The sequence below is a fragment of the Entelurus aequoreus genome, linkage group LG11 (genome assembly GCF_033978785.1).
Source record: "Entelurus aequoreus isolate RoL-2023_Sb linkage group LG11, RoL_Eaeq_v1.1, whole genome shotgun sequence".
Taxonomy (NCBI): Eukaryota; Metazoa; Chordata; class Actinopteri; order Syngnathiformes; family Syngnathidae; genus Entelurus; species Entelurus aequoreus.
The window spans coordinates 29,976,395-30,001,476 of record NC_084741.1 but is presented as its reverse complement, the minus strand read 5'-3'; the positions used below and the strand labels follow the sequence as shown (position 1 = coordinate 30,001,476).

General features: G+C 41.6%; 1 protein-coding gene across 1 annotated transcript in view; it reads right to left on the bottom strand.

Moving 5' to 3' along the window:
• gpr20 (G protein-coupled receptor 20) overlaps positions 1 to 24,784 on the bottom strand; it is a 40,146-nt gene extending 15,362 nt beyond the window's left edge. The window contains exons 1-4 of the mRNA XM_062062911.1: positions 24,467 to 24,784; positions 15,391 to 15,627; positions 15,062 to 15,328; positions 14,752 to 14,996 (exon numbers count right to left, since the gene is read on the bottom strand). Of these exons, the coding sequence (XP_061918895.1) occupies positions 14,752 to 14,996; positions 15,062 to 15,328; positions 15,391 to 15,594 (716 nt within the window). The 5' untranslated portion in view covers positions 15,595 to 15,627; positions 24,467 to 24,784. The remainder of the gene's footprint in view (positions 1 to 14,751; positions 14,997 to 15,061; positions 15,329 to 15,390; positions 15,628 to 24,466) is intronic.
• Positions 24,785 to 25,082: the final 298 nt, after the last annotated feature.

Below are 25,082 nucleotides of genomic sequence, written 5' to 3'. Positions count from 1 at the left end.
CGCTCAGAAGGGGTCGATATGGCTGGAACTGAGAGGTAATTAGCCTTCACCTCAAGCCAGGACTGCGAGTGAGCTGAGCTGCAGTTTATATTTCTAGAAGGTCAATGGGCTCATAGTGATGTTACTAGTAGTTGACTGGGAGGTGTTTATTATCATTTGGGGAGAGTCCGCTGCCTGATGCTCACCTGCTAAACACCTATCTGCTCCATGCTGAAGCGCTGACTACATGCGCTCTGAATACGCACTGCTGATTGGCTGATAATGCTTCGTGTGTACCAATCAGATGGTTGTGTGGGTGGGACAATGCTGCATGTGTACCAATCAGATGGTTGTGTGGGTGGGACAATGCTGCATGTGTACCAATCAGATGGTTGTGTGGGTGGGACAATGCTGCGTGCTGAGACAGAGGCAGAGGAGCGAAGCAGCTTGTTAAGACTTTAGCAGCTAAAGTTAGCTTTAGCTTAGAAACTCGTTCGGTACACCCCCGTACCGAACCGAAAGCCCCGTACCGAAACGGTTCAATACAAAACACGTACCGTTACACCCCTAGCAGATACAAATGACACATTCATGTTTTTGTGTAATGATGACAACGTATGCTCGCGCGGACGATTGACTAGTTGATGGTTTTCTTTTCAAATGTTCGTTCATAGCCGTTGTGCTGCTATGATAGGCCATTTCCGCTCGACACAGTGTGCATACAACAACATTATTAGGCCGTTTATTGAAATACTCCCACACCTTTGACCACTTTTGGCATGCTTTTCCCCCCTCGCTCGCACCGCTCGCATAGTCTGCTTTGATCGTCTGCTTTGCGCTTCGCCATGACGGTAGTGTGACGTAAATATGCGACGCGTCGACGCACAAAAACGGCGTCAACGTATTTACGTAACCGACTACGTCGACTACGTCGACGCGTCGTTTCAGCCTTACTCCATACCATCACAGATACTGGCTTTTCAACTTTGCGCCTATAACAATCCGGATGGTTTTTTTCCTCTTTGGTCCGGAGGACACGACGTCCACAGTTTCCAAAAACAATTTGAAATGTGGACTCGTCAGACCACAGAACACTTTTCCATCTTCTTTCAGTCCATCTTAGATAAGCTCAGGCCCAGCGAAGCTGACGGCATTTCTGGGTGTTGTTGATAAACAGTTTTCGCCTTGCATAGGAGAGTTTTAACTTGTACTTACAGATGTAGCGACCAACTGTAGTTACTGACAGTGGGTTTCTGAAGTGTTCCTGAGCCCATGTGGTGATATCCTTTACACACTGATGTCGCTTGTTGATGCAGTACAGCCTGAGGGATCGAAGGTCACGGGCTAAGCTGCTTACGTGCAGTGATTTCTCCAGATTCTCTGAACCCTTTGATGATATTACGGACCGTAGATGGTGAAATCCCTAAATTCCTTGCAATAGCTGGTTGAGAAAGGTTTTTCTTAAACTGTTCAACAATTTGCTCAGGCATTCGTTGACAAAGTGGTGACCCTCGCCCCATTCTTGTTTGTGAATGACTGAGCATTTCATGGAATCTACTTTTTTGCCCAATCATGGCACCCACCTTTTCCCAATTTGCCTGTTCACCTGTGGGATGTTCCAAATAAGTGTTTGATGAGCATTCCTCAACTTTATCAGTATTTATTGCCACCTTTCCCAACTTCTTTGTCACTTGTTGCTGGCATCAAATTCTAAAGTTAATGATTATTTGCAAAAAAAAAAATGTTTATCAGTTTGAACATTAAATATGTTGTCTTTGTAGCATATTCAATTGAATATGGGTTGAAAATGATTTGCATATCATTGTATTCTGTTTATATTTACATCTAACACAATTTCCCAACTCATATGGAACTGGGGTTTGTAGATGATGCTACATATGTAAAAAAAATAAAAACTCACATGATGTTAGTGCACCAGTCGGGGAAAATGAGCAAACTACATAAATAACATCCCGTAATTTCATTTTGATATTATTTTTTTTATCTTGATAGATTGAAAATTAACACCAATGAGTTGGCTGATGAACATTAGGACATCATTTATTCAGAAAGTATAAATAACGACAGCCCAACAACATTATGATGTACATTTTCAGAATGTGCTTGTTCTATTTTTAAACAAAGAAAACAATCTGAAGTTGTCTTTATTTTTAAGTTATCGTGCCGTGATTTTACCAGTCCGGCCCACTTGAGAGTAGATTTTTCTCCATGTGGCCCCTAAAATGAGTTTGACACCCCTGAATTATAGTGTGTTAAACATGGTCCTATTGGGGGACTCTCGAATGAAGAGTATTTTGAGTCTCGGCTAATAGGTTTGCTTTTAGTTGCAAGCCAAATGTTGAGTTACAAGCGTCCCCGACATCAGTTGGCCTAACAAATGTCACAGTGAACCCTGTAAGATCTGCTAAAAATATTAAAGCCTCATGTATTAAGAGTGATGTGGATTTCCAACTAAAAATTGCCATTTATTCAAATCTAGAAAACAGCCTACGCCAGAAAAAAATCAGATGTATTAAAGTGTGCACACACACAAATCTAAGCACATTTCTTTGTTACATCCCAAACAATGTGGAATTGACTGCAGATGTTTGCTTGGCTGGGCACATCTAGGCCACGCCCTCTTATACATCTGCAAAATCATATTGAAATTAACCAGGTGGCTGTAAATGACTTCAATGTTTTCCTTGTTGTAAAAGTGATTTAGTTGTATTGTAATGAAAATATGTATTAAACTTTTATTTTAAAATGCTGTCAACAAGCTAGCCAGGAAAGTGTCGTAAATCAGTCTCAGCTGCTGAAAAAGGTACGGCAGCGGGAAAAGCCACAAGGTTCAGAGAAAAGTGTGCTCCACAGTTCCATCCAAGTTAAAGTTACTTCTAAAGTGCACAACAAACGTATTCACAGTCTCTTAGCACCTGCTTGATTTGGAAACAAGGTTGGTGATACAATTTGTGATGTAAATGTATTTAATGTGTTTTATCGAGTGTATAATTGACTACTGAATGTTACTGTTTGATTATATATCGTCCACTAGAGGGTGCTGTCGTACTGTAAAACCTAGTTGTAGCTAGTAATTGCAATGTTCCCAAGGTTTAGGCCGTGTCCACACGAACACAGAGAGTTTCAAAAACACATATTTGGGGTTAAAACAATTTCCATCCACACAAGTGTAGTTTCAAAACTGTCTACACACAAAACTGTCTACACACAAACACATACACCTGCTGTCATGCCCATTTTGTCCAATCAGAAGCCTGAAAAAAGCAGCAATGGCTGACTTGGTGGCATTACACCTCCTATTATGTTGTGGGTTCCTCAACTGCCCGCCTACTCCGAGACATTGGATGCACAGGAGCGGGGCATCGGAAAGCCATGAAAGAGCTGGCAGAGGAGGTGGACAAAGGCAGCTTCTGGCTGTGGCTAAGGAGGAAGCATAAGAGTTGGGGGGCAAACACCTAGGACATCAGCAGGGGGTGGCAGGGAGACATCCCTGCCATCGCTCCGCCACCATGAGACGTTCTGGGGTTAAAGGAGCGAAACGTTGATGACTGGTGGTCCCCAGCTGATGACCCGTTTATGCCCACAGAGGTGTTCGGTGAGGTGTCACAGCACACCTGTCAAAAGGCACTGGAGGAGGTGCATCAGGCAGCAATGCCCAGCAGGAATTTCATCACCTGTATCTTGATATGTTCAATCTGGAAGCATCCAGTGACTACTGTGAAAGGGCAGTTGGCATCCAGGGAAGTCTGGAAGACAACCAGGAAAGACTGGATGACTGCAGGAAAGTCTGCACCGGGAGTGGAAGGCGAGTTACCTCACCCACTAGTCCTGTAAAAGGGACACCCTAAACTTACTACGAAGACGAATAAAGAAAAACAACCCGATGGCCCTTCGAGAGGCGGGGTGGAAGAAGGGCCAAATCAGACGGATTTCTTGGTAACGACTGGAACGGACAACGACAAAGAGTCTAGGATCATGAGAAGATGCAGGTGTGGGTGGGAGACGGTGACCACCTTCAGAGGTTTGCGTATCCACCAGGGAAGGAAAAAGTGCAAAGAGAGAGGCCATCAGCAACATTGCACTGCAACCGCAGGTCAGACAAGAGGAACCCAAAGCCAGGTGGCAAACCACAGTGCTGAGGGATCCACCGTTGCTGATGAAAGGCAGTTGGAGGACACAGTAGGGCCCTTGTTGGACGCCAATGCCTCTGTGAGTGGCACTGACGGAGACGCACACAGAACACAGAGCAACCCCAACAACCAGGAGCAAAGCCAGAGAGCAGAGAGGAAAAAACCTGGAAGGAGACAGCTGGTCAAATGGCCTAAAGCAAACGAAGTTGCGGTCTGGCAGAAGCTGGACAAGGACCTCAGCCTTATCCTGGAGCACTCACTGCGTGGCCAGGTGGAAACCAAGCTGAATCGCATTGGAGACATCCTGTACGACGAATGCAGAGGCAGATTTGGAGTAGCCGCTGAAAAGCGGAAATCAGGCCTAATGCAGAAAGGAAGAAGGGAGAGAGAAATCGAGCAGTTGGTGAAGAGGCGGCGTCAACTCCGGAAACAGTGGAGGAAGGCAAGCAAGGAGGAGAAGGAGGGTCTGAAGCCACTGTGGGATGAGGTGAGAAAAGATCTTGACGGCCTACGGAGGGCTGAGCGCATTCGCAAACGCAGAAGGCGGAAGGAGAAAGAGAGGAGTAACTTTTTCAAAAATCCCTTCAAGCATGCGAGACAGCTGCTAGAGGACAAGAGAAGCGGAAAGCTGGATATTACCAAATCTGAGCTGGAGAATCACATCAAGGAACAGTGCAGTGACCCAGCAAAGTCAACTCTGGTTATGTTCCTCGCCCAGCTCCCCCAGCCTTCCTCTTTAATGCTGCTGTCCCCAAACTCAGCGAGATGGCAGAGGTCGTACGGAAAGCAAGAGCTGCCTCAGCCCCAGACCCCAATGGGATACCATACAAGCTGTATAAGTACTGCCCAGGGGTCCTGAGACATCTCTGGAACCTGCTGAGAGTGGCCTGGAAAAAACAAGTCATCCCTTCAGAGTGGCAACGAGCGGTCACAGTTTTCATCCCAAAGGAGCAGAACTCCAGTACAATCAGCCAGTTCAGGAGCATCGCCCTCCTAAATGTCGAAGGGAAGATGTTCTTCTCCATCCTGGCCAAAAGGTTGACCAGCTACCTCACAAGCAACGGGTACATCGACACCAGCTGCCAGAAGGCAGGCGTGCCAGGCTTCCCAGGCTGTGTGGAACACTCTGCAGTAATATGGGAGCAGATCCAAAGGGCGAAGAGAGAGAGAGGTGACCTGCATGTCGTGTGGCTGGACCTTGCCAACGCATACGGGTCTGTGCCCCACCAACTCATCGAGTTCGCCGTGGACTTCTTCCACGTACCAGTCTGCATCAGAGCCCTGGTTGCCAAGTACTTTGGAGACCTCCAGATGTGCTGCACTCATCAGGACTTCACAACAGGCTGGCAACAGCTGGAAGTAGGCATCGCCATGGGATGTTCAATCTCTCCCATCCTGTTCGTTGCAGCATTCGAGATCATCCTCATAGGGGCTAGGAAGATGGTTGGAGGAGTGAAACTGCCTTCAGGACAGAGGCTACCAGCAGTGAGAGGCTACATGGATGATATCACCACCATACTTCAGACAGCAGCATGTACAACAGACCTGGGCATTGTACGGCCCGCGGGCCGCATCCGGCCCTTTGCGCATCCCTGTCCGGCCCGCGTGAGGCCAATCATAAATTACAAAATAAATTTCAAAAAGTATCTATGTCGAGTGTGCAATACAACGGTGCTGCTTTTGTTTTGAAACGCGTTATTTGTACAACTTCCGTGTGGACGTATGCGCGTGTGCGATTGTGAGTGAATTGAACGGCGCAATTACAAATTACAAAATAAACTTTAAAAAACATCTATGTCGTGCTCGCAATACAACTGTGCTGCTTTTATTTTGAAATGTGTTATTTATGCTGTATGTCCGGGGGGAACCTGTGAGTGAAGGTGCATAGAGACAAGTGATGAGACGCTAAAAAAAGAAAAGTTGATGAGGAATGGCGTGTTTCCAACAAGACATGGACTGCCAAGTATTTCTTTACATAAATTAATGGTAAAGCCGTGTGCTTAATGTGTGGTACACAGGTTGCTGTGTTTAAATATCATTTTAATCGCCACTACACGAAGAAACACGAGGGAAAATACCGGAATGTGTCTGATGAAGCGCGCGCAAGGGAGGCTGATGCGTTGATGGTAAAACTGCAAACCCAACAAGGACTTTGTGCCATATTTCACACCCCCAGAGATGCAGCCGTCAGGACAAGTTTCGTCATTTCTCACAAAAGCGCCAGAAAAAGTAAGGCGTTTTCTGACGGAGAGTTTATTAAGGAGTGCTTATTGGACTTTGTTGCGCTGATAATGCCCGGAGACATGGACTGTTTTTCGCTAACTTTGGATGAGAGCTGTGATGCAGTCAATTGAAGAGACAACCACAGGTAATGACTTGTTCACAGAGGTAAATGCGTGTTGGGACAAGCTGGCAGGTGTGACAATCCAATCCACTTTATTTATATAGCACATTTAAACAACAAAATGTTTCCAAAGTGCTGCACAACAATATTAAAAACAATATTCAAATATTATCCTTAGCTCCACCAATGACTGAATAAAAAGAAAAAACAATTACATATAAAACCAATATAAAAAACAATATAAAATAAATATGATTAAAAACTATTTTTAACAACAGATGGTTGTCCAAATCTGATGGGGAAAAATGTCGGATAATGCAGGATAAAGTGACCATCAAAAGCAATCTGCTTTTGTATAAAGTTAAGTTAGGTTAAATTAAATTATTATTATTATTATCATCATTATTATTTATCTTACGGCATATCAAAAATAATATTGAGCAAAATTTAATTGAAATATTGTCGTGTGGCCCTCCAGCAGTGCTCGGGTTGCTTATGCGGCCCCCGGTGAAAATTAATTGCCCACCCCTGATGTACAACAAGACTGCTGAAGAGGATCGACAAGCTTGTGGGCTGGGCGAGGATGAAGATCAAACCCCCCAAATCACGCAGTCTGTCTATCAGGAAAGGAGTCAGAAGTGACAACACCATCTTTGTCGCAGGCGGTGAGAACATTCCATTGTTGGCAGATCAACCTGTTCATAGCCTGGGTCGCACCTACACAGCAGAGCTCTCTGACAGGCAGATGGGGGAGACGGTGAGGAAGCAGCTCGCAGATGGCCTGGCCAAGATCAATCAAAGCCAACTCCCTGGGAAGTACAAAGTATGGTGCTACCAGTTCATACTGTACCAAAGGGTGATGTGGCCACTGAAGATGAGCGAAATCCCCTCCTCAGTGGTAAGCAAGATGGACGGGGTGGCAAACTCGTTTATCAGAAAGTGGCTGGGACTACCAAGGTGCCTCTCAGACATAGGCCTCTTTGGTAGGAATGCTCTTCAACTACCACTGCGATCCATCAGCCTGGGATACAAGCAAGAGAAGGCTCGGCTGGTGCTGGAGCTGAGGGAATCCACTGACCAGCTGGTGAGAGCAGCGGGCACCCAGATAAGAACAGGAAGAAAGTGGAAAGCCTAAGAAGAGGTCGACACGGCGATCTGCAGACTGAAGCATCGTGAAGTGGTCGGCAGAGTTCAGGAAGGTCGAGCAGGCCTTGGGAGGGGCGAGGCTCCATTGTTCTGGTCAAAGGCTTCCAAAGAAGACCGGAGAGCCATTGTGGTGGCAGAAGTGGCAAGAAATGAGCAGGAACGCCTAAACATCAAAGCGGTGTCCCAGGGCCAGCAAGGTCGTTGGACATTGTGGGAAGGTCTCACAGACAGGACGATGTCATGGTCTGACCTGTGGAAGATCCCCCAAGCCAGGCTCAGCTTCCTGATCAGAGCAACGTACGACAGCTTGCCTTGTCCCCGAAACCTCCACCAATGGTTTGGTGCCGAGGAGACCTGTCCCCTCTGCAACACCATCAACGCAAGCCTCCAGCACATCCTGTCGGGCTGCTCGACAGCGTTGTCGCAAGGCTGCTACAGATGGAGACACGACCAAGTCTTGAAAAAGTTGGCAGAGGTGTCAGAGACCTGCAGAAAGGAGGCAAATAGCAGACCTTCCGCTCCAGCCAGACATCTCATCCAATTCGCGAGGGCTGGGGATGGTGCCAAACACCCCCACCAGAGAGCTACAGCGAGACTCCTCTCACCAGGAAATGAGTGGAGCATGAGGGTCGACCTGGGGAAGCAGCTCCAGTTCCCCAGGGAGATCGTCGAAACATCGCTACGGCCAGACCTGGTCTTCTGGTCAGAGGCTTGCAGGACGGTTCTTCTGGTCGAGCTCACTGTCCCATGGGAGGGGGGGTTGGAGGCTGCTTATGAGCGGAAGCGAGCCAAGTACTCTGACCTGGCAGCAGAGTGCAGGGAGGCTGGCTGGAAAGCCGTCATCTGCCCTGTGGAAGTGGGGTGTAGGGGCTTCGTGGGTTCCTCAACTGCCCGCCTACTCCGAGACATTGGATGCACAGGAGCGGGGCATCGGAAAGCCATGAAAGAGCTGGCAGAGGAGGCGGACAAAGGCAGCTTCTGGCTGTGGCTAAGAAGGAAGCATAAGAGTTGGGGGGAAAACACCTAGGACATCAGCAGGGGGTGGCATGGAGACATCCCTGCCATCGCTCCGCCACCATGAGACGTGCTGGGGTTAAAGGAGCGAAACGTTGATGATTGGTGGTCCCCAGCTGATGACCCGTTTATGCCCACAGAGGTGTTCGGTGAGGTGTCACAGCACACCTGTCAAAAAGCACTGGAGGAGGTGCGTCAGGCAGCAATGCCCAGCAGGAATTCCATCACCTGTATCTTGATATGTTTATTTTGATATACTTTAGACGTACAATGACATGTACATTATCTTTAAAACCAGCCTGCACACACACAGAGCCCTGGGAACATTATTAAAGAGCAAATGCACACCTGTGCTGCTAAAACCCAACACTCATATAATTAAAACATGTTCAGCAACATTGTGATGTATTATATGTGCAGTGAAGTGTACATTATTTCTCAAATCAGCACGCACTAACGAGCCGATGAAACCATTTTGCATGTTTAAAGGCCTACTGAAACCCACTACTACCGACTACGCAGTCTGATAGTTTATTTATCAATGATGAAATCTTAACATTGCAACACATGCCAATGCAGCCGGGTTAGATTAGTACAGTGCAATTTTAAATTTCCCGCGAAATATTCTGCTGAAAACGTCTCAGTATGATGACGTTTGCGCGTGACGTCACGAATTTTAGCGGACATTTTGGGACACCATTGTGGCCAGCTATTAAGTCGTCTGTTTTCATTGCAAAATTCCACAGTATTCTGGACATCTGTGTTGGTGAATCTTTTGCAATTTGTTTAATGAACAATGAAGACAGCAAAGAAGAAAGCTGTAGGTGGTAAGCGGTGTATTAGCGGCCGGCTGCAGCAACACAAACACGTAGCCGGTGTTTCATTGTTTACATTCCCGAAATATGACAGTCAAGCTTTACCATTGGCCTGTGGAGAACTGGGACAACAGAGACTCTTACCAGGAGGACTTTGAGTTGGATACGCATGCTTGTGGAGAACTGGGACAACAGAGACTCTTACCAGGAGGACTTTGAGGTGGATACGCGCTACCGTGAGTACGCAGCTGCGGCTTCCAAACATTTGATCGCTTGCCCGTACGTGCGTGCCGCTATGTGCATGTCACGTACGTAACTTTGGGGACTTTGGGGAAATATATGTGCTGTATGAACTTTGCGGAGGTGAACGGTACTTTGGGCTGTGGGATTGAGTGTGTTGTGCGGGTGTTTGATTTGTATTGGCGGGTTATATGGACGGGATGGGGGAGGTGTTTGTTATGCGGGATTAATTTGTGGCATATTAAATATAAGCCTGGTTGTGTTGTGGCTAATAGAGTATTTATATGTCTTGTGTTTATTTACTGTTTTAGTCATTCCCAGCTGAATATCAGGTCCCACCCGCCTCTCACAGCATCTTCCCTATCTGAATCGCTTTCACTGCCCTCTAATCCTTCACTCTCACTTTCCTCATCCACAAATCTTTCATCCTCGCTCAAATTAATGGGGTAAACGTCGCTTTCTCGGTCCGAATCGCTCTCGCTGCTGCTGGCCATGATTGTAAACAATGTGCAGATGTGAGGAGCTCCACAACCTGCGACGTCACGCTACTTCCGGTACAGGCAAGGCTTTTTTATCAGCGACCAAAAGTTGCGAACTTTATCGTCAATGTTTTCTACTAAATCCTTTCAGCAGAAATTTGGCAATATTGCGAAATGATCAAGTATGACACATAGAATGGACCTGCTAACCCTGTTTAAATAAGACAATCTCATTTCAGTAGGCCTTTAAAGGAATTATAAAGCATTTAATCATCAATATAGTGATATGGTACATGTGCAATGAAGTGTATATTGTCTTTTACATGAGTACACACTACAAAGAGGACGCTACATTGTTGTTTTTTGAGCGCAAGCACGGTTGCGCCCCTCCATCAACAAAAATGGAAGCAACACACGTAAGTTAACTTCATGATTTGTCGTTAAACAAGGACTAAAAACAGATGATAATGTTGCACCTTTCTTATTGACACAGAGCAAAAAGTCTTGCTTGTCAAAGTTGTCCAATCAGGTGGAGGTTCGACAGCGATCGTATCCAAAAGAGATGACTGTCATTAGCGCCAGCGGGAGTGTCGCAAAGCCCATTTTGATGTCTTTTTTATTAATGTTGAGTGAAAAGAGCAGCATGTTTACATTCAAACATACAGTAAGTCCTCTTATAGTGTGTTTAAAGACAGAAAGGCAGTGTTATTGAGCTTAGAAATGACAGCACACAACCGTGACGTCATCACAAGTCTCTGTTTGTGCCGTGTACACGCATACGCTAAGCGGAGATTTTTGGAACCATACATTTTGGCCAGCGTTTGTAAAAGTCAGCGTTTTTAAAGACAAAAGTATGCGTCTGCGTGTGGACAAGTGACCTAAACACAGAGATAAGTATGCATTTATTAAGTATCCGTGTTCGTGTGGACGTGGCCTTATTATGAAGTAATGTAACGTCAAGGACATTTGCAATGCATATTACATATTTTATGTATGGATTTATGTAAGGTACAAAATGGATATGTTAAAAATGTAACAAGTGTACATGTTGAACATACAAATGTACATTGTCAAGGTAACTCATTCAAAGTGTAATAAATAAGGTAAAAAAGGTTAAGGTAAACCACTGTTAAGAGTAACTAATTGTATATTTTTATTCTTGTAGCTCGTACGGTGTGTTCACATAAAGGAAGGTGAATAAATATTGTGAACTGTCAGTTTCAGAGACCATCTTTTCAACCGGGGATGCTACACTCTGCCCAGTCAGACTTCAGTAGGAGGTGCTTCTTTGTCATGTTTCGATCGCACAAAAGAGGGTTGAGATTGTGAGTCTGTCATTGCTGTGGAGTCAGAGAACCGCACACAGGAACAAAAGGGAAATAAGTGGTACTACAAAAAGGTGGACAAGAAGATGGATGTGCATGGCCAAAACAGGCAAGTGTACCAGAGAAAAAGCAATGCTGCACCCTGTTTGAAAAGTTAGTCGCTGTAATGATTCGTCAAATTTTATAAGATGTGGGTGACATTGATTACCCCCAATATAATTATAATTGTGTAACACACATTTTCATACAGTAGCCCACTCACAGCCTGTTTAGAGTTGTATGTGAAAACTATGTAATATTTGGTCTGCAATCTTTTCCATTTAAACATGACAGCATATCAAAAAGGATACATAACACTTTAACTCTTGCTTGATTACTCAATTTACTGTTACAACACATGAGAGATACTAACGGTAGCAGCTACGTAACACAAAGTCGGGCCATTCCTCCACCGCTTCCGCTGCCATTATCATTGGTGTTCGCCCGACTGGCCATGAAGCTCTGCTGGAGTCACAGGAGCACACTGTGGCTACATTCACACTGCTGGGTCAGAAGTCCAATTTACATTTTTTTTGTCACATCTGATCTTTTTACCTGGCCGTTCACATTACACAAAAAAAATCAGATTTATAATGTGAATGCGACCTGACCTGTATGCAGCCATGACGTTGCACGCACTGCAGTGTTTATGGAAGGAAACGTGGCTTCAGGTCCAGTCGCTCTCAGTACTGGCGCATTTCAAGGATATTGTGCAATAAAATTCAACATTTTCTGAAGCAAATTATTGCGCATAGAAGATTAAGAAGGAAGAGGTCAAGCATTTTGGCGGGATATTTTGCTTTGATGTCTGCTTCAAGAGCGTGTCTGTGGGCGAGCAGTCGGAGAAAGGAGAGGTGGAAGTTTCACGTGTGTTCCTAAAACATTTTATTTTCACAAGTTTTGTGCTCATTTGTCAACTATTTATTTTGTAACGGTCTATTTTGGCGAATAATTATAACGCTTATCGCTTTTTGATGACGTTCTGGTCGGATGTGACCTGAGCGCGGCAGCGTTCACATTGAGGACGCAACGCATATATGTCTTATTTACAAAACCAGTGAAGTTGGCACGTTGTGTAAATTGTAATTAAGTTTTTTTTAAGTACCAGTGATTGTCACACACACTAGGTGTGGCGAAATTATTCTCTGCATTTGACCCATCACTCTTATTCACCCCCTGGGAGGTGAGGGGAGGAGTGGGCAGCAGCGGTGGCCGCGCCCGGGAATAATTTTTGGTGATTTAACCCCCCAAATTCCAACCCTTGATGCTGAGTGCCAAGCAGGGAGGTAATGGGTCCCATTTTTATAGTCTTTGGTATGACTCGGCCGGGGTTTGAACTCACGACTTACCGATCTCAGGGCGGACACTCTAACCAAAAACAGAATACAATTATTTGCTAAACTTTTTCAACCTATATTCAATTGAATAGACTGCTGTCACTGCAAAGACAGGCTACTTAACGTTCGAACTGGAAAACGTTGTTATTTTTTGCAAATATTAGCTCATTTGGAATTTGTTGCCTGTACATGTTTCCAAAAAGCTGGCACAAGTGGCACAAGTTGAGGAATGCTCATCAAACACTTATTTGGAACATCCCACAGGTGAACAGGTTAATTGGGAACATGTGGGTGCCATGATTGGGTATAAAAGCAGCTTTCATGAAATGTTTAGTCATTCAAAAACAAGGATGGGGCGAGAATCACCACTTTGTGAACAAAAGCGTGAGCAAATTGTTGAACAGTTTGAGAACAACATTTCTCAACGAGCTATTGCAAGGAATTTAGGGATTTCACCATCTACGGTCCGTAATATCATGAAAAGGTTCAGCGAATTTGGAGGAATCACTGCATGTAAGCGGCTTAGCCCGTGACCTTCGATCCCTCAGGCGGTACTGCCTCAAAACCGGCATCAGTGTGGAAAGGATATCACCACATGGGCTCAGGAACACTTCAGAAAACAATCTGTAAATGCAAGTTAAAACTCTACTATGCAAAGCGAAAGCCATTTATCAACAACACTCAAACAACGCTGCCGGCTTTGCTGGGCCCGAGCTCATCTAAGATGGAATGCTGCAAAGTGGAAAAGTGTTCTGTGGACTGACGAGTCCACATTTCAAATTGTTTTTGGAAACTGTGGACGTCGTGTCCTCCGGACCAAAGAGGAAAAGAATAATTCGGACTGTTATAGGTGCAAAGTTGAAAAGCCAGCATCTGTGATGGTATGGGGGTGTATTAGTGCCCAAGGCATGGATAACTGACACATATGTGAAGGCACCATTAATGCTGAAAGGTACATACAGGTTTTGGAGCAACATATGTTGCCATCCAAGCAACGTTACCATGGACGCCCCTGCTTATTTCAGCAAGACAATGCCAAGCCACGTGTTACAATAGCGTAGCTTCATAGTAAAAGAGTGCGGGTACTAGACTGGCCTGCCTGTAGACCAGACCTGTCTCCCATTGAAAATGTGTGGCACAATATGAAGCGTAAAATACCACAACGGAGACTTAAGTTGTAAATCAAGCAAGAATGGGAAATTATTCCACCTGAAAAGCTTAAAAAATTGGTCTCCTCGGTTCCAAAACGTTTACTGAGTGTTGTTAAAAGGAAAGGCCATGTAACACAGTGGTAAAAATGCCCCTGTGCCAACTTTTTTGCAACGTGTTGCTGCCGTTAAATTCTAAGTTAATGATTATTTGCAAAAAAAAAATTAAGTTTCTCAGTTCGAACAATAAATATATTGTCTTTGCAGTCTATTCAATTGAATATTAGTTGAAAAGGATTTGCAAATCATTGTATTCTGTATTTATTTATGATTTACACAACCTGCCAACTTCACTGGTTTTGGGTTTTGTATTTCCACATATGAAAGAGACCTGGGTCGGATAGGAAAAATGTGGAATTGCACTGTTTACATTGACAGAAAAAACCCGATACAGGTCGCATGTTGGCAAAAAAAAAACCAAAACGGAATTGACCTGCATTGTGAACGAGGCCTGTGACAGCAATAGGTGGCAAAATGATCGCCTCCATATGAGAATGAGCGCGCCAGGTTTTATAATATTTAGAATGTTTTTGTACGTACAGTACGCACGCAGATGTGTGGGTTCTGGCGTATGGAGAATTTTTTTGTCAAAATTTCACACAGTTTTTACAGATGAGGCTCCTGAACCTTGCAGAGCGTTTAACCAGGCCACATTACACGCACATGTACAGTACCTGCTCTGCTGCATCAGGCAGCGGTTTGCCAGCGCCCACACGATCCGCAGGGTGAACACCACGATGATGATGAGGGGTAGAAAGAACTCTGTAATGGTGAGGAAAAGGAGCTTGGAGAGGCAGCAGCCTGTTTGCTGGAAGGCTGTGGACAGGAAGGAGTAGGTGACCACAATGGCGAACAGCCACACTGAGACACACACACATTTGGCCACGCCGGGGTTACGCCACCGACGGGATGCTTCAACCTATAATTAAAAAAAAAATGGCTTAAGAAAACCGCACAAAATGTTTCCTAACGCTTTAGACTCACTTGAACAATGGCCAGGTAGCGGTCCACACATATGCAGGTGAGGAAGAGGATGCTGCAGTACATGTTCACAAAGTAGCTGAAGATGTGCAAGTAGGAGCAGGTGAGGCAAGCTCCTCTGCTGTAGTAAAGCAGGATGCGCGTAGGCAGAGAGAGATTGACCAGCAGGTCAGTCACGGCCAGGTTGATGGTGTAGATCACAGACGTGCTCTTTTGCTTAGTGCGGAAACAGAACACATAAAGGGCCAACGTGTTGAGCACCATGCCCACCTGAAAGAGAAGAGCAGGTCCTGAACATTTCGCTAAATGTTTATTTCCCAAGAGATGCCTACCAGGAATATGAGGGAGTTGATGACCATCAACGCTATCCAAAGTCCATAGAAGTCGTTATAAAGTCCTTCGTCCAAATGAGCCAGCATTTGAAGATACGCTTCCATGCCACTTTTGTTGCTGAAACCGGAAACATTTGCGCGTGTGGGGAGTGAAGTGTTGCTCATAGTCCAGGGATCTGTGCTGTTTGCACCTGAGGTGACCATGACTGACACTGACGGGGATGCAGGGATTCACACCTGATAATGATGATGCAAAGAAACATGTAAGTGTGATATAGACAAACATACTGTATCATGATTATCCATGATTATCATAATGCATTTCATTTGGGGAGAAATAATGCAGCTGAGATAGGCCCAAGCACCCCGCGCGACCCCAAAAGGGACAAGCGGTAGAAAATGGATGGATATTCTAAATTAGGAGATGGATAATCTTTGTTTGGAATAATTACATTTGCTTTTCAATAGCAAAAAAATAATTCGGAGATATAGTATATACATTTATTGCATATGCTGGACAGAAAAGTTACTGAATTTGGAGATGAATTGTTTTTGACTAGGAAAAAATAACAATACAAATTTATACATATTGTTTTTACTGAGTAAAAACTATCTGGATACAAGCTCTTAGCTGTAGAAAAATGGTACTACAGTAAATTTGGCGATACATAACTTTCAAGTGGTGGGAAAAAAAACCTCATGCATACATTGGAGAGAAACAAGTTACTTAATTCTGAGATAAATAGTTTTTGACTGGGAAAAATACATTCCGTGTTCTTTTTTTAGGAAAAATAATTTTAAAATATGAACAGAAAAAAAGGTACTATATTTGAATGTACATAATCTTTATGTGGAAAAATGTTTGGAGGTATATGCTTTTCATGTGTACATGCTTAACAATGGACACACATTTTAAAAATGTGGAGATAAACTGGTTTTAATTGGCAAAACATGTATAGATAGATACATTAATATTTGAGTTGAGGAACTATCTCATTTGGAGATTTAACATTAATGGTAAACATTTGGAGAATAAGCATTTTTATTTGACAAATAGAGGATTTGCATTGTGGCGAAAAAGAATGAAATTTGAAGATGTATGCTCTTCAAACATCTAATTTGGAGGGAAATAGCTCTTGACTGGAATTTCCTTGTTAAAATATGCAGATAAATATTTTATTGATTAACAACTTATTTGGAGATATGCCTATAGCATTAGAAAACGGGTACTACAGTAAATCTGGTGACACAAATAACCTTTATGTGAGGGGGAAAACAACATTTAGAGATACAAGATACATATTGGACAGAAAAGTTGCTTAATTTGGTGATAATTGTTTTTTGGTTGAAAAGTTGACAAACATGTTTCTTTGTATTTGTTTATTTGAAGGACAATGTGCAGTTAAATTAAAAAGATGGCTGCACCACATCTAGCACCATGCTAGTTTCCATCTGTAGTTATTTTATGGCCCTTTTAACATCCACAATTAAAATTACACATGGTTAAAAATACACGACAACATTGAAATTACATAATGATAAGCAACTTAAAATACAAGTGCAATACATAGAGAATATGCAAGTTACAAATCGGTGTGCGGTCAAGTCACAGTATTTTAGCAGCTTCATTTAAAGTGCAGAAGTAGATAAAGTGAAACACTTGATCAAAGTCCACATAACACAGCATACAGTGCAGTAGCCATCAGATGGTACCCATAATGGTATCATTCAATAGCTATATACCCCATTGGTATTGCATACGTAAATGAGATTGCGATGTTACACGATCAGACTGCTCCCACTAGGATATCATCTGATGGTCAACTACCTGCCTGCTATTGTTAATGTGAGCAGGACTGGTGGTCTATAAGCCAGTCTTTGACTGCTTGTGAGAAGCTGTGAAAACTTGAGTTGTAGATTGTCTGGGAGAGCATTCCATTCTTTGATGACTCGGTAGGAAAAGGCTGATTGGGAAAAGGCAGACTTTCTCTTTGGAACATTACAGTCACCCCTAGATACAGACCTTAAAGGCCTACTGAAATGAAATGTTCTTATTTAAACGGGGATAGCAGATCCATTCTATGTGTCATACTTGATCATTTCGCGATATTGCCATATTTTTGCTGAAAGGATTTAGTAGAGAACATCGACGATAAAGTTTTGGTCGCTGATAAAAAAGCCTTGCCTGTACCGGAAGTAGTGTGACGTCACAGGTTGAGGGGCTCCTCACATTTACCCATTGTTTACACCAGCAGCGAGAGCGATTCGGACCGAGAAAGCGAGGATGAAAGATTCGTGGATGAGGCACGTGAGAGTGAAGGATTAGAGTGCAGTGCAGGACGTATCTTTTTTCGCTCTGACTGTAACTTAGGTACAAGGGCTCATTGGATTCCACACTCTCTCCTTTTTCGATTGTGGATCACGGATTTGTATTTTAAACCACCTCGGATACTATATCCTCTTGAAAATGAGAGTCGAGAACGCGAAATGGACATTCACAGTGACTTTTATCTCCACGACAATACATCGGCGAAGCACTTTAGCTACGGAGCTAACGTGATAGCATCGTGCTTAACTGCATATAGAAACAGACAAAATAAGCCTCTGACTGAAAGGATAGACAGAAGATCAACAATACTACCAAACTCTGGACCTGTTTGTGGAGAGATTGAAATTCTGTAATTTTGCCAGCATCACTGAGTGATTAACTGTGTCAAACACCTTACGTAGATCCAGGAAAACAGCCCCAACCACCCGTCCCCTGTCCAGGTTGGACTTGATCACCTAGAGGAAGTAACAGCATGCTGTGTCGGTGGAGTGTTTGGATCGGAAGCCAAACTGCATGTAATGTAACATATTTCCATTATCAAAGTGCTCAATCAGCTGTTCGATTATTATTTCAATAATCTTAGAAACAACAGGAAGTACACTGATTGGTCTATAGTTCTTTAAGTCCTTTTTGCTTCCTGATTTGAAAATGGGTGTTATGATTGCAGTTTTGAAGGAGGGTGGGAATACACATTCTTTTAACGGCTGGTTAATTACCGTATTTTCCGAACCATAGGGCGCACTGCTGATGAATGGGCTATGTTTGATCTTTTTTCATATATAAGGCGCACCGGATTATAGGGCCCATTAAAGGAGTCATATTATCTTTTTTTTTTTTTTGTAAATTGAAAACACTTCCGGGCAGCACGGTGGTACAGGGGTCAGTGCAAGTGCCTCAGAATACGAAGGTCCTGAGTTCAATCCCAGGATCTTTCTGTGTGGAGTTTGCATGTTCTCTCCGTGACTGCGTGGGTTCCCTCCGGGTTCTCCGGCTTCCTCTCACCTCCAAAGACATGCACCTGGGGATAGGCTGATTGGCAACACTAAATTGGCCCTAGTTTGTGAATGTGACTGTGAATGTTGTCTATCTGTGTTGGCCCTGTGATGAGGTGGCGTCTTGTCCAGGGTGTACCCCGCCTTCCGCCTGTGTGCAGCTGAGATAGGCTCTGGCACCCCCTGCGACCCTGAAAGGGACAAGCGGTAGAAAATGGATGGATGGATGTTTATATATATATATATATATATATATATATATATATATATATATATATATATATATATATATATATATATATATATATATATATATATACAGATATAGATATATATATATATACATACATATACACATATATATATATACATACATATATACAAACACTATATATATATATATATATATATATATATATATATATATATATATATATATATATATATATATATATATATATATATATATATATATATATATATATACACATATATACATACATACGCATGGTGGAACAGGGGTTAGTGCAAGTGCCTCACAATACGAAGGTCCTGAGTTCAATCCCGGGCTCTGGATCTTTCTGTGTGGAGTTTGCATGTTCTCCCCGTGACTGCGTGGGTTCCCTCCGGGTACTCCGGCTTCCTCCCACCTCCAAAGACATGCACCTGGGGATAGGCTGATTGGCAACACTAAATTGGCCCTAGTGTGTGAATGTGACTGTGAATGTTGTCTATCTGTGTTGGCCCTGTGATGAGGTGGCGACTTGTCCAGGGTTTACCCCGTCTTCCGCCTGAATGCAGTTGAGAAAGGCTCCAGCACCTACCGCGACCCCGAAAGGGACAAGCGATAGAAAATGGATGGATGGATGGATGGAAAACACTTCCTTGTGGTCTACATACATGTAATGGTGGTTCTTTGGTCAAAATGTTGCATAGATGATGTTTTACAGATCATTTTCAAGACGCTTTTTGACAGTCGCTTCTGGAAGGGCCGTTTTGTGGGCGGTCTTATTTACGTGGCTCACCTTCGACAGCGTCTTCTCCCCGTCATCTTTGTTGTAGCGGTGTAGCGTGCAAAGACGGGATTGGAAGAAGTGTCAAAAGATGGAGCTAACTGTTTTAATGACATTCAGACTTTACTTAAATCAATAAAAGAGCAGCATCTCCTCATCCGGAAACAACAACACCGGAAATGTGTCCCGTGAAAAACCGTCCGACCGGAACTCTCTAATGACTAAAGTTCCTTGGGTGAATAATGTAAACTTACTACACCGGTATGTTTTAGCGCTTTAATGGCGAGTTTACTGACAGATATAAGTAAGAACTTCACACTACTTTATATTAGAAATGGCAACAGAGGAGGATGAATGTCACATAACAAGAAGAAGCTTATCGACTACGGTGTCATCACGGACTACATAGGCGGACGCGCACAATTTTTCAGGATTTATGCAGATCCCAAATACACATCAGCAAGTACCAGAAGGTAAGAAAAGTTGATTTTGCATAATATTGCGAAACAAAATGCCAGATAATGTCTTACTTTATACACACATACCGTATCATAATAATACTTGTATGTTGAAGCACATCAAGCGGTGCAGCTTCATAGCTTACCAAAGTCGTACTAAAATATATTGATAGATTTTTGAGCGCTGTGTGTAATGTTCTATATTTTCAATGGAACATATAAAATGATGGTGTTGTTTACTTGAGTCATATTGCCATCATAGTGCAGTCTACACGTATCTCTTATGTTTGTCTGCCATCTACTGTTCACACTTTATCACTTCACCATGTACCAAATAAAATTGCTTTGAGGTCAGCAAGCAAAACCAGAACTATTCCGTACATTAGGCGCACCGGGTTATAAGGCGCACTGTTGAGTTTTGGGGTGAATAAAATTATTTTAAGGGCGCTTTATAGTCCGGAAAATATGGTATGTTATTTTGGTATTGGTCTTGCAAAAACCTATTTGTATTTCTTCAGTAAAAGTGGATCAAGTCCCCATGAGTCTTCAGCTTTTGAGTTTGAGAGTGAGGGTACAATTATATTGACCTTGCCTTCACTCACACATCCCATGTAGAAATATTATTTTTATTAAGGACAAATAATAATTTGGAGATACACTTTTACTTAACATTAGACATTACAAAGGGACGGCGTGGCGAAGTTGGTAGAGTGGCTGTGCCAGCAATCGGAGTGTTGCTGGTTACTGGGGTTCAATCCCCACCTTCTACCTTCCTAGTCACGTCCGTTGTGTCCTTGGGCAAGACACTTCACCCTTTGCCTCTGATGGCTGCTGGTTAGCGCCTTGCATGGCAGCTCCCGCCATCAGTGTGTGAATGTGTGTGTGAATGGGTAAATGTGGAAATACTGTCAAAGCGCTTTGAGTACCTTGAAGGTAGAAAAGCGCTATACAAGTATAACCCATTTATCATTTATAAAGGTAGTGAATTTTTACATACATAATCCTAATGTGCGAAAACATTGGACACCTATGCTCTTCATTAGCAAAAAACACATTTGGAGATACATTATTTTCATGCGTACATGCTCGACATTACACACAAAGTTACTGAAATTAGAGAGAAAGTTTTTGAGTGAAGTTTTTTAATTTTTAAATATGGAGATATCTTTTTATTGTGGATAACACAATTTGGAGATGTGCCTCATGTATTGGAAAAATGGTACGAGAGTACATTTGGAGATACTTAACCTTAATTGGCACAAAAAACTATTTTGGGAATATATGATTAACATTGATCATGAAAAAAGCTACTCAATATGGATGTAAATTGTTTTTGATTGAAAAAATTACTAAAAATATTGGACAAAACAAAATGACTTTTTTTTCTAATTTGAAGCTATCATTTGCAAAAAAAAATTTATATTTTGAGATACATGCTTTCTATGCGTACACGCTTAACATTGGACATAAACAAGTCTACACTAAAGATACATTTAGAAATAAATTGTTAATTGTCAAAAAGTCCATAGATAGATACACTAATTTTAATTGAGGAAAAAAATAATTTGAAGATATGCCATTAACATTAGAAAAATGGTACAAATGTGGAGATTAAATGTTTTTAATTGGCTAATAAAATCAGAAAATTATATGTATATATGTTTTCATTGTGGCAGAAAAGTATTACATTTGAGGATACATATTTTTCATGCATGCATTGGACAGAAAAAACAGAACATGTGGAGATAAATTGTTTTGGACTGGATTTTTTCATTTAATCTGTATACTAATACTGTATAAACAGATATATTATAGTTGCAAAACATTTTTAAATTTGGAGGTGCATATTTTTTACTGGGGTTAAAAAATCTAAAGAAAAATGAATGAAGGCCATAAAAGCTGTTAGAAAAAAGCCCTTAAAATTTGGAGAAATGGGCTTTTCATTTAAAATAAATGGAGATAGAGTACATGCCTCTAAATGGGCAAAATAAACTCAACAATAGGGGAAGATACATGGTTAAATTGGACAGACAAAAGTCCAATATTCGAAGATAAATGGTTTTTTTTTGTCTTTTTTACTGGCAAACAATGTATTCAATCCAAAAAAATGTAGATGCATACTTTTCATTGGGGTGGAAACTAAACTGGGTATACACACATAACTTTAGACAACACAACATACTTAAAGATTAATTGTTAATTGCAGTAATTGAAAAAAAACATAACATTTAGAAATACATGTCACTCATTTGGGGAAAACGCATTTTTGAAATATATGCTTTTCATTTAGCAAAACAAAAAACAATCATGAAGATGCAAACAAAATGTAAAGAGTTTGGATTTGGAGATGAAAAACTAGAGAGAAACAGGCTATACTCATTTAAGACTAATGGACACATTTTGAAAATACATGTCTTTTATTGGGGGAAAAATTTAGACATGCATGCTTTTCTTTGTGGAAAAGATAATCATTTTGGTTGTAGTTGTTAGCATGGCATTTCCATAATGGCTAACCTTTAAGGAGATCATCTTCTGTTTATTTTTTCTATCTATTTATAACACTACTCATTTGTTGATACATCATTGGTCTGCAGGGAGTATAAATAAATTAATTTGTAGTTCTCATCAAAAAATAAAAGTAACATCAACCTCTTACTTATACATACTGTATCTCCATAAAAGTGACAGTGAAGAGCAGCAAAGTGTGTTTTGAAGAAGTTTTAAAGCTAGAATAGAAGAATGGACAATATGTACAGTACAAAACAGTAAATATTCAACTTATTTTGTAAAGGGGAGTGTAAAACAAAATGACTAACATTGCATTGAATGTAAGAAATGGGACTCATCTTGGATAAAAAAATATATACATTATTTTTTATCTTTACTTGGTTCACTATAGTTCTCGGACATAAGGAGCACCAATATTTTTGGAAAGAAATACCAAAATAATACATCACAGTGACCTTTATAAATGGCAGAACAACAAGTCATCTTGTGTCATTGGAAGCTACTTTACAGCCATAAAAAAAAAGACATTATACCCCATATATAGTATATTGAATATAACGTCATACAAAGATCACAATCACATGACCCACACTAATATAATTGCATCATTTACCAAATTGAGTGCAGTATGGGTCTAATGACTGGACAAAATATAGATTTTTTTAAACCTATATTGCAAAGCTGTCAATGTAAAAAAACCCAAATGAATTAAACTTTATAACATATCAAAAAGAAAAACAACAGCAAATGCTTTTGGGATTAAAAAAAGGATTCAGTATGTAAATGCATATTAAAAAACAATTTTAAAAATCCTCCAAAAAAAAAAGCATTTAAAAAAGATTATAACATGAAAATGTTATGTATGCATTCCATGGTTGCAGTGAAGATTTTGCATAAAGAAAAGAGTAAAAATAATAATAAAAAGGAAGTAGAAAAAAATGTGAATGATGACACTCATAATACACACTGAGCACACACTACAGCAGAGTACAAAAAACGGTTAAACTATGTACAGATAATAACAGCACAGTAACCCTCTATACATAATGCACACCGGAAATGATTGCACTATAAAAACAAACATCCTCTCATCACAGGAGACTTGTATAAACATAATTAAAAAATCATAATTGTAGCAATGCATGTCCATTAAAAATGCAATTATTGCATGTCAATTAGTTGTGTATAGGCTGGTAAGAGCAGAGGGTTATCAAAGTTATACATTCACATAAGTGAGCTTGCTATCTTACGTTTTTTCTAGCATCATTGACGTAAATGTAATTATCAATTTGACATATTTATATGATTCTTGTAATAAATTATGGAAATATAAACTCTGGAAGCTGCTCTCAGTGGCTATACATGTATAATACTAGGAAAGTCTTAATGGAGTCCACATTAGATTTATTACATCAATGCATGTTGTCGTCATATGGCTGCTACATCAAAGATGCAAAATGCCACTAGAGAGAGAGGTCCCAGAGGGCTCAGAAGCACATCACAAATAAATCCCAGCAGCGTGGGAGTCCTTGACTGTATGTGTGTGTGTGTGTGTGTGTGTACGATAAAAAAGGAGAAGGGAAACAAAGATCTCACGCTGTCTTGCATCAAATTATTGCATTTTAGAGAGCCCCTTAAGGCAAACTGGACATTCTGTTGCAGCAATAACTTTGATTTAAGTGTCATCGAAATGTTGTGGTTGTAGAAAAAGTCAATTTCATAGGAAACAGAATGCAAAGATGGTAATGTAGATAGATGGATATACATTTAGCTTACCTTAAAGGAAAAGCAGTCCAGTTAAAGTTCTTTGGCTGGACTCCCTCTAGATCCAGGTGTGTGTTTGGTGTCCAGGAATGTGACATTAGATGTTTTCCAAGCAGGACTTTGCATCTTCAACGTCTCTACCTTTCCCTGCAGACAAAATGTCAAATGTCATCATCGTGTGTCCATGTAGGTTCTTGTGAAATGTCCCATAGTGTGTCTTCTCTTTTCCTATCAACATCCCTCTTAACCTCCCATGTCCTACGGCCCTCCCTCTTATTTTGGTCTCCAGACAGGAAGTCTGAGTATCTGTTTACATTTTATATCAGACATGTGAACTCTCCACTACATGTACAAAACTCGAAAGTAAATATAATACAGTAGGATTGAAAACCTTTGTTCGGGATAAATGGGTAACAGTAAATACATTTAAATATATTTTCAGCTGGAAAAGAACATATTGCAGTATAATATAGGCTGCTGGTTTTTAGGTAAGAAATAACTATGGTAGAAAAAAAATCAGCCAATAAATTAACCAATTAAAAAATAAATACATTACAAAACATTTTTAAATATCAGCCTAGTGTTGTCCCGATACCAATATTACTTTTCGGTACTTTTCTAAATAAAG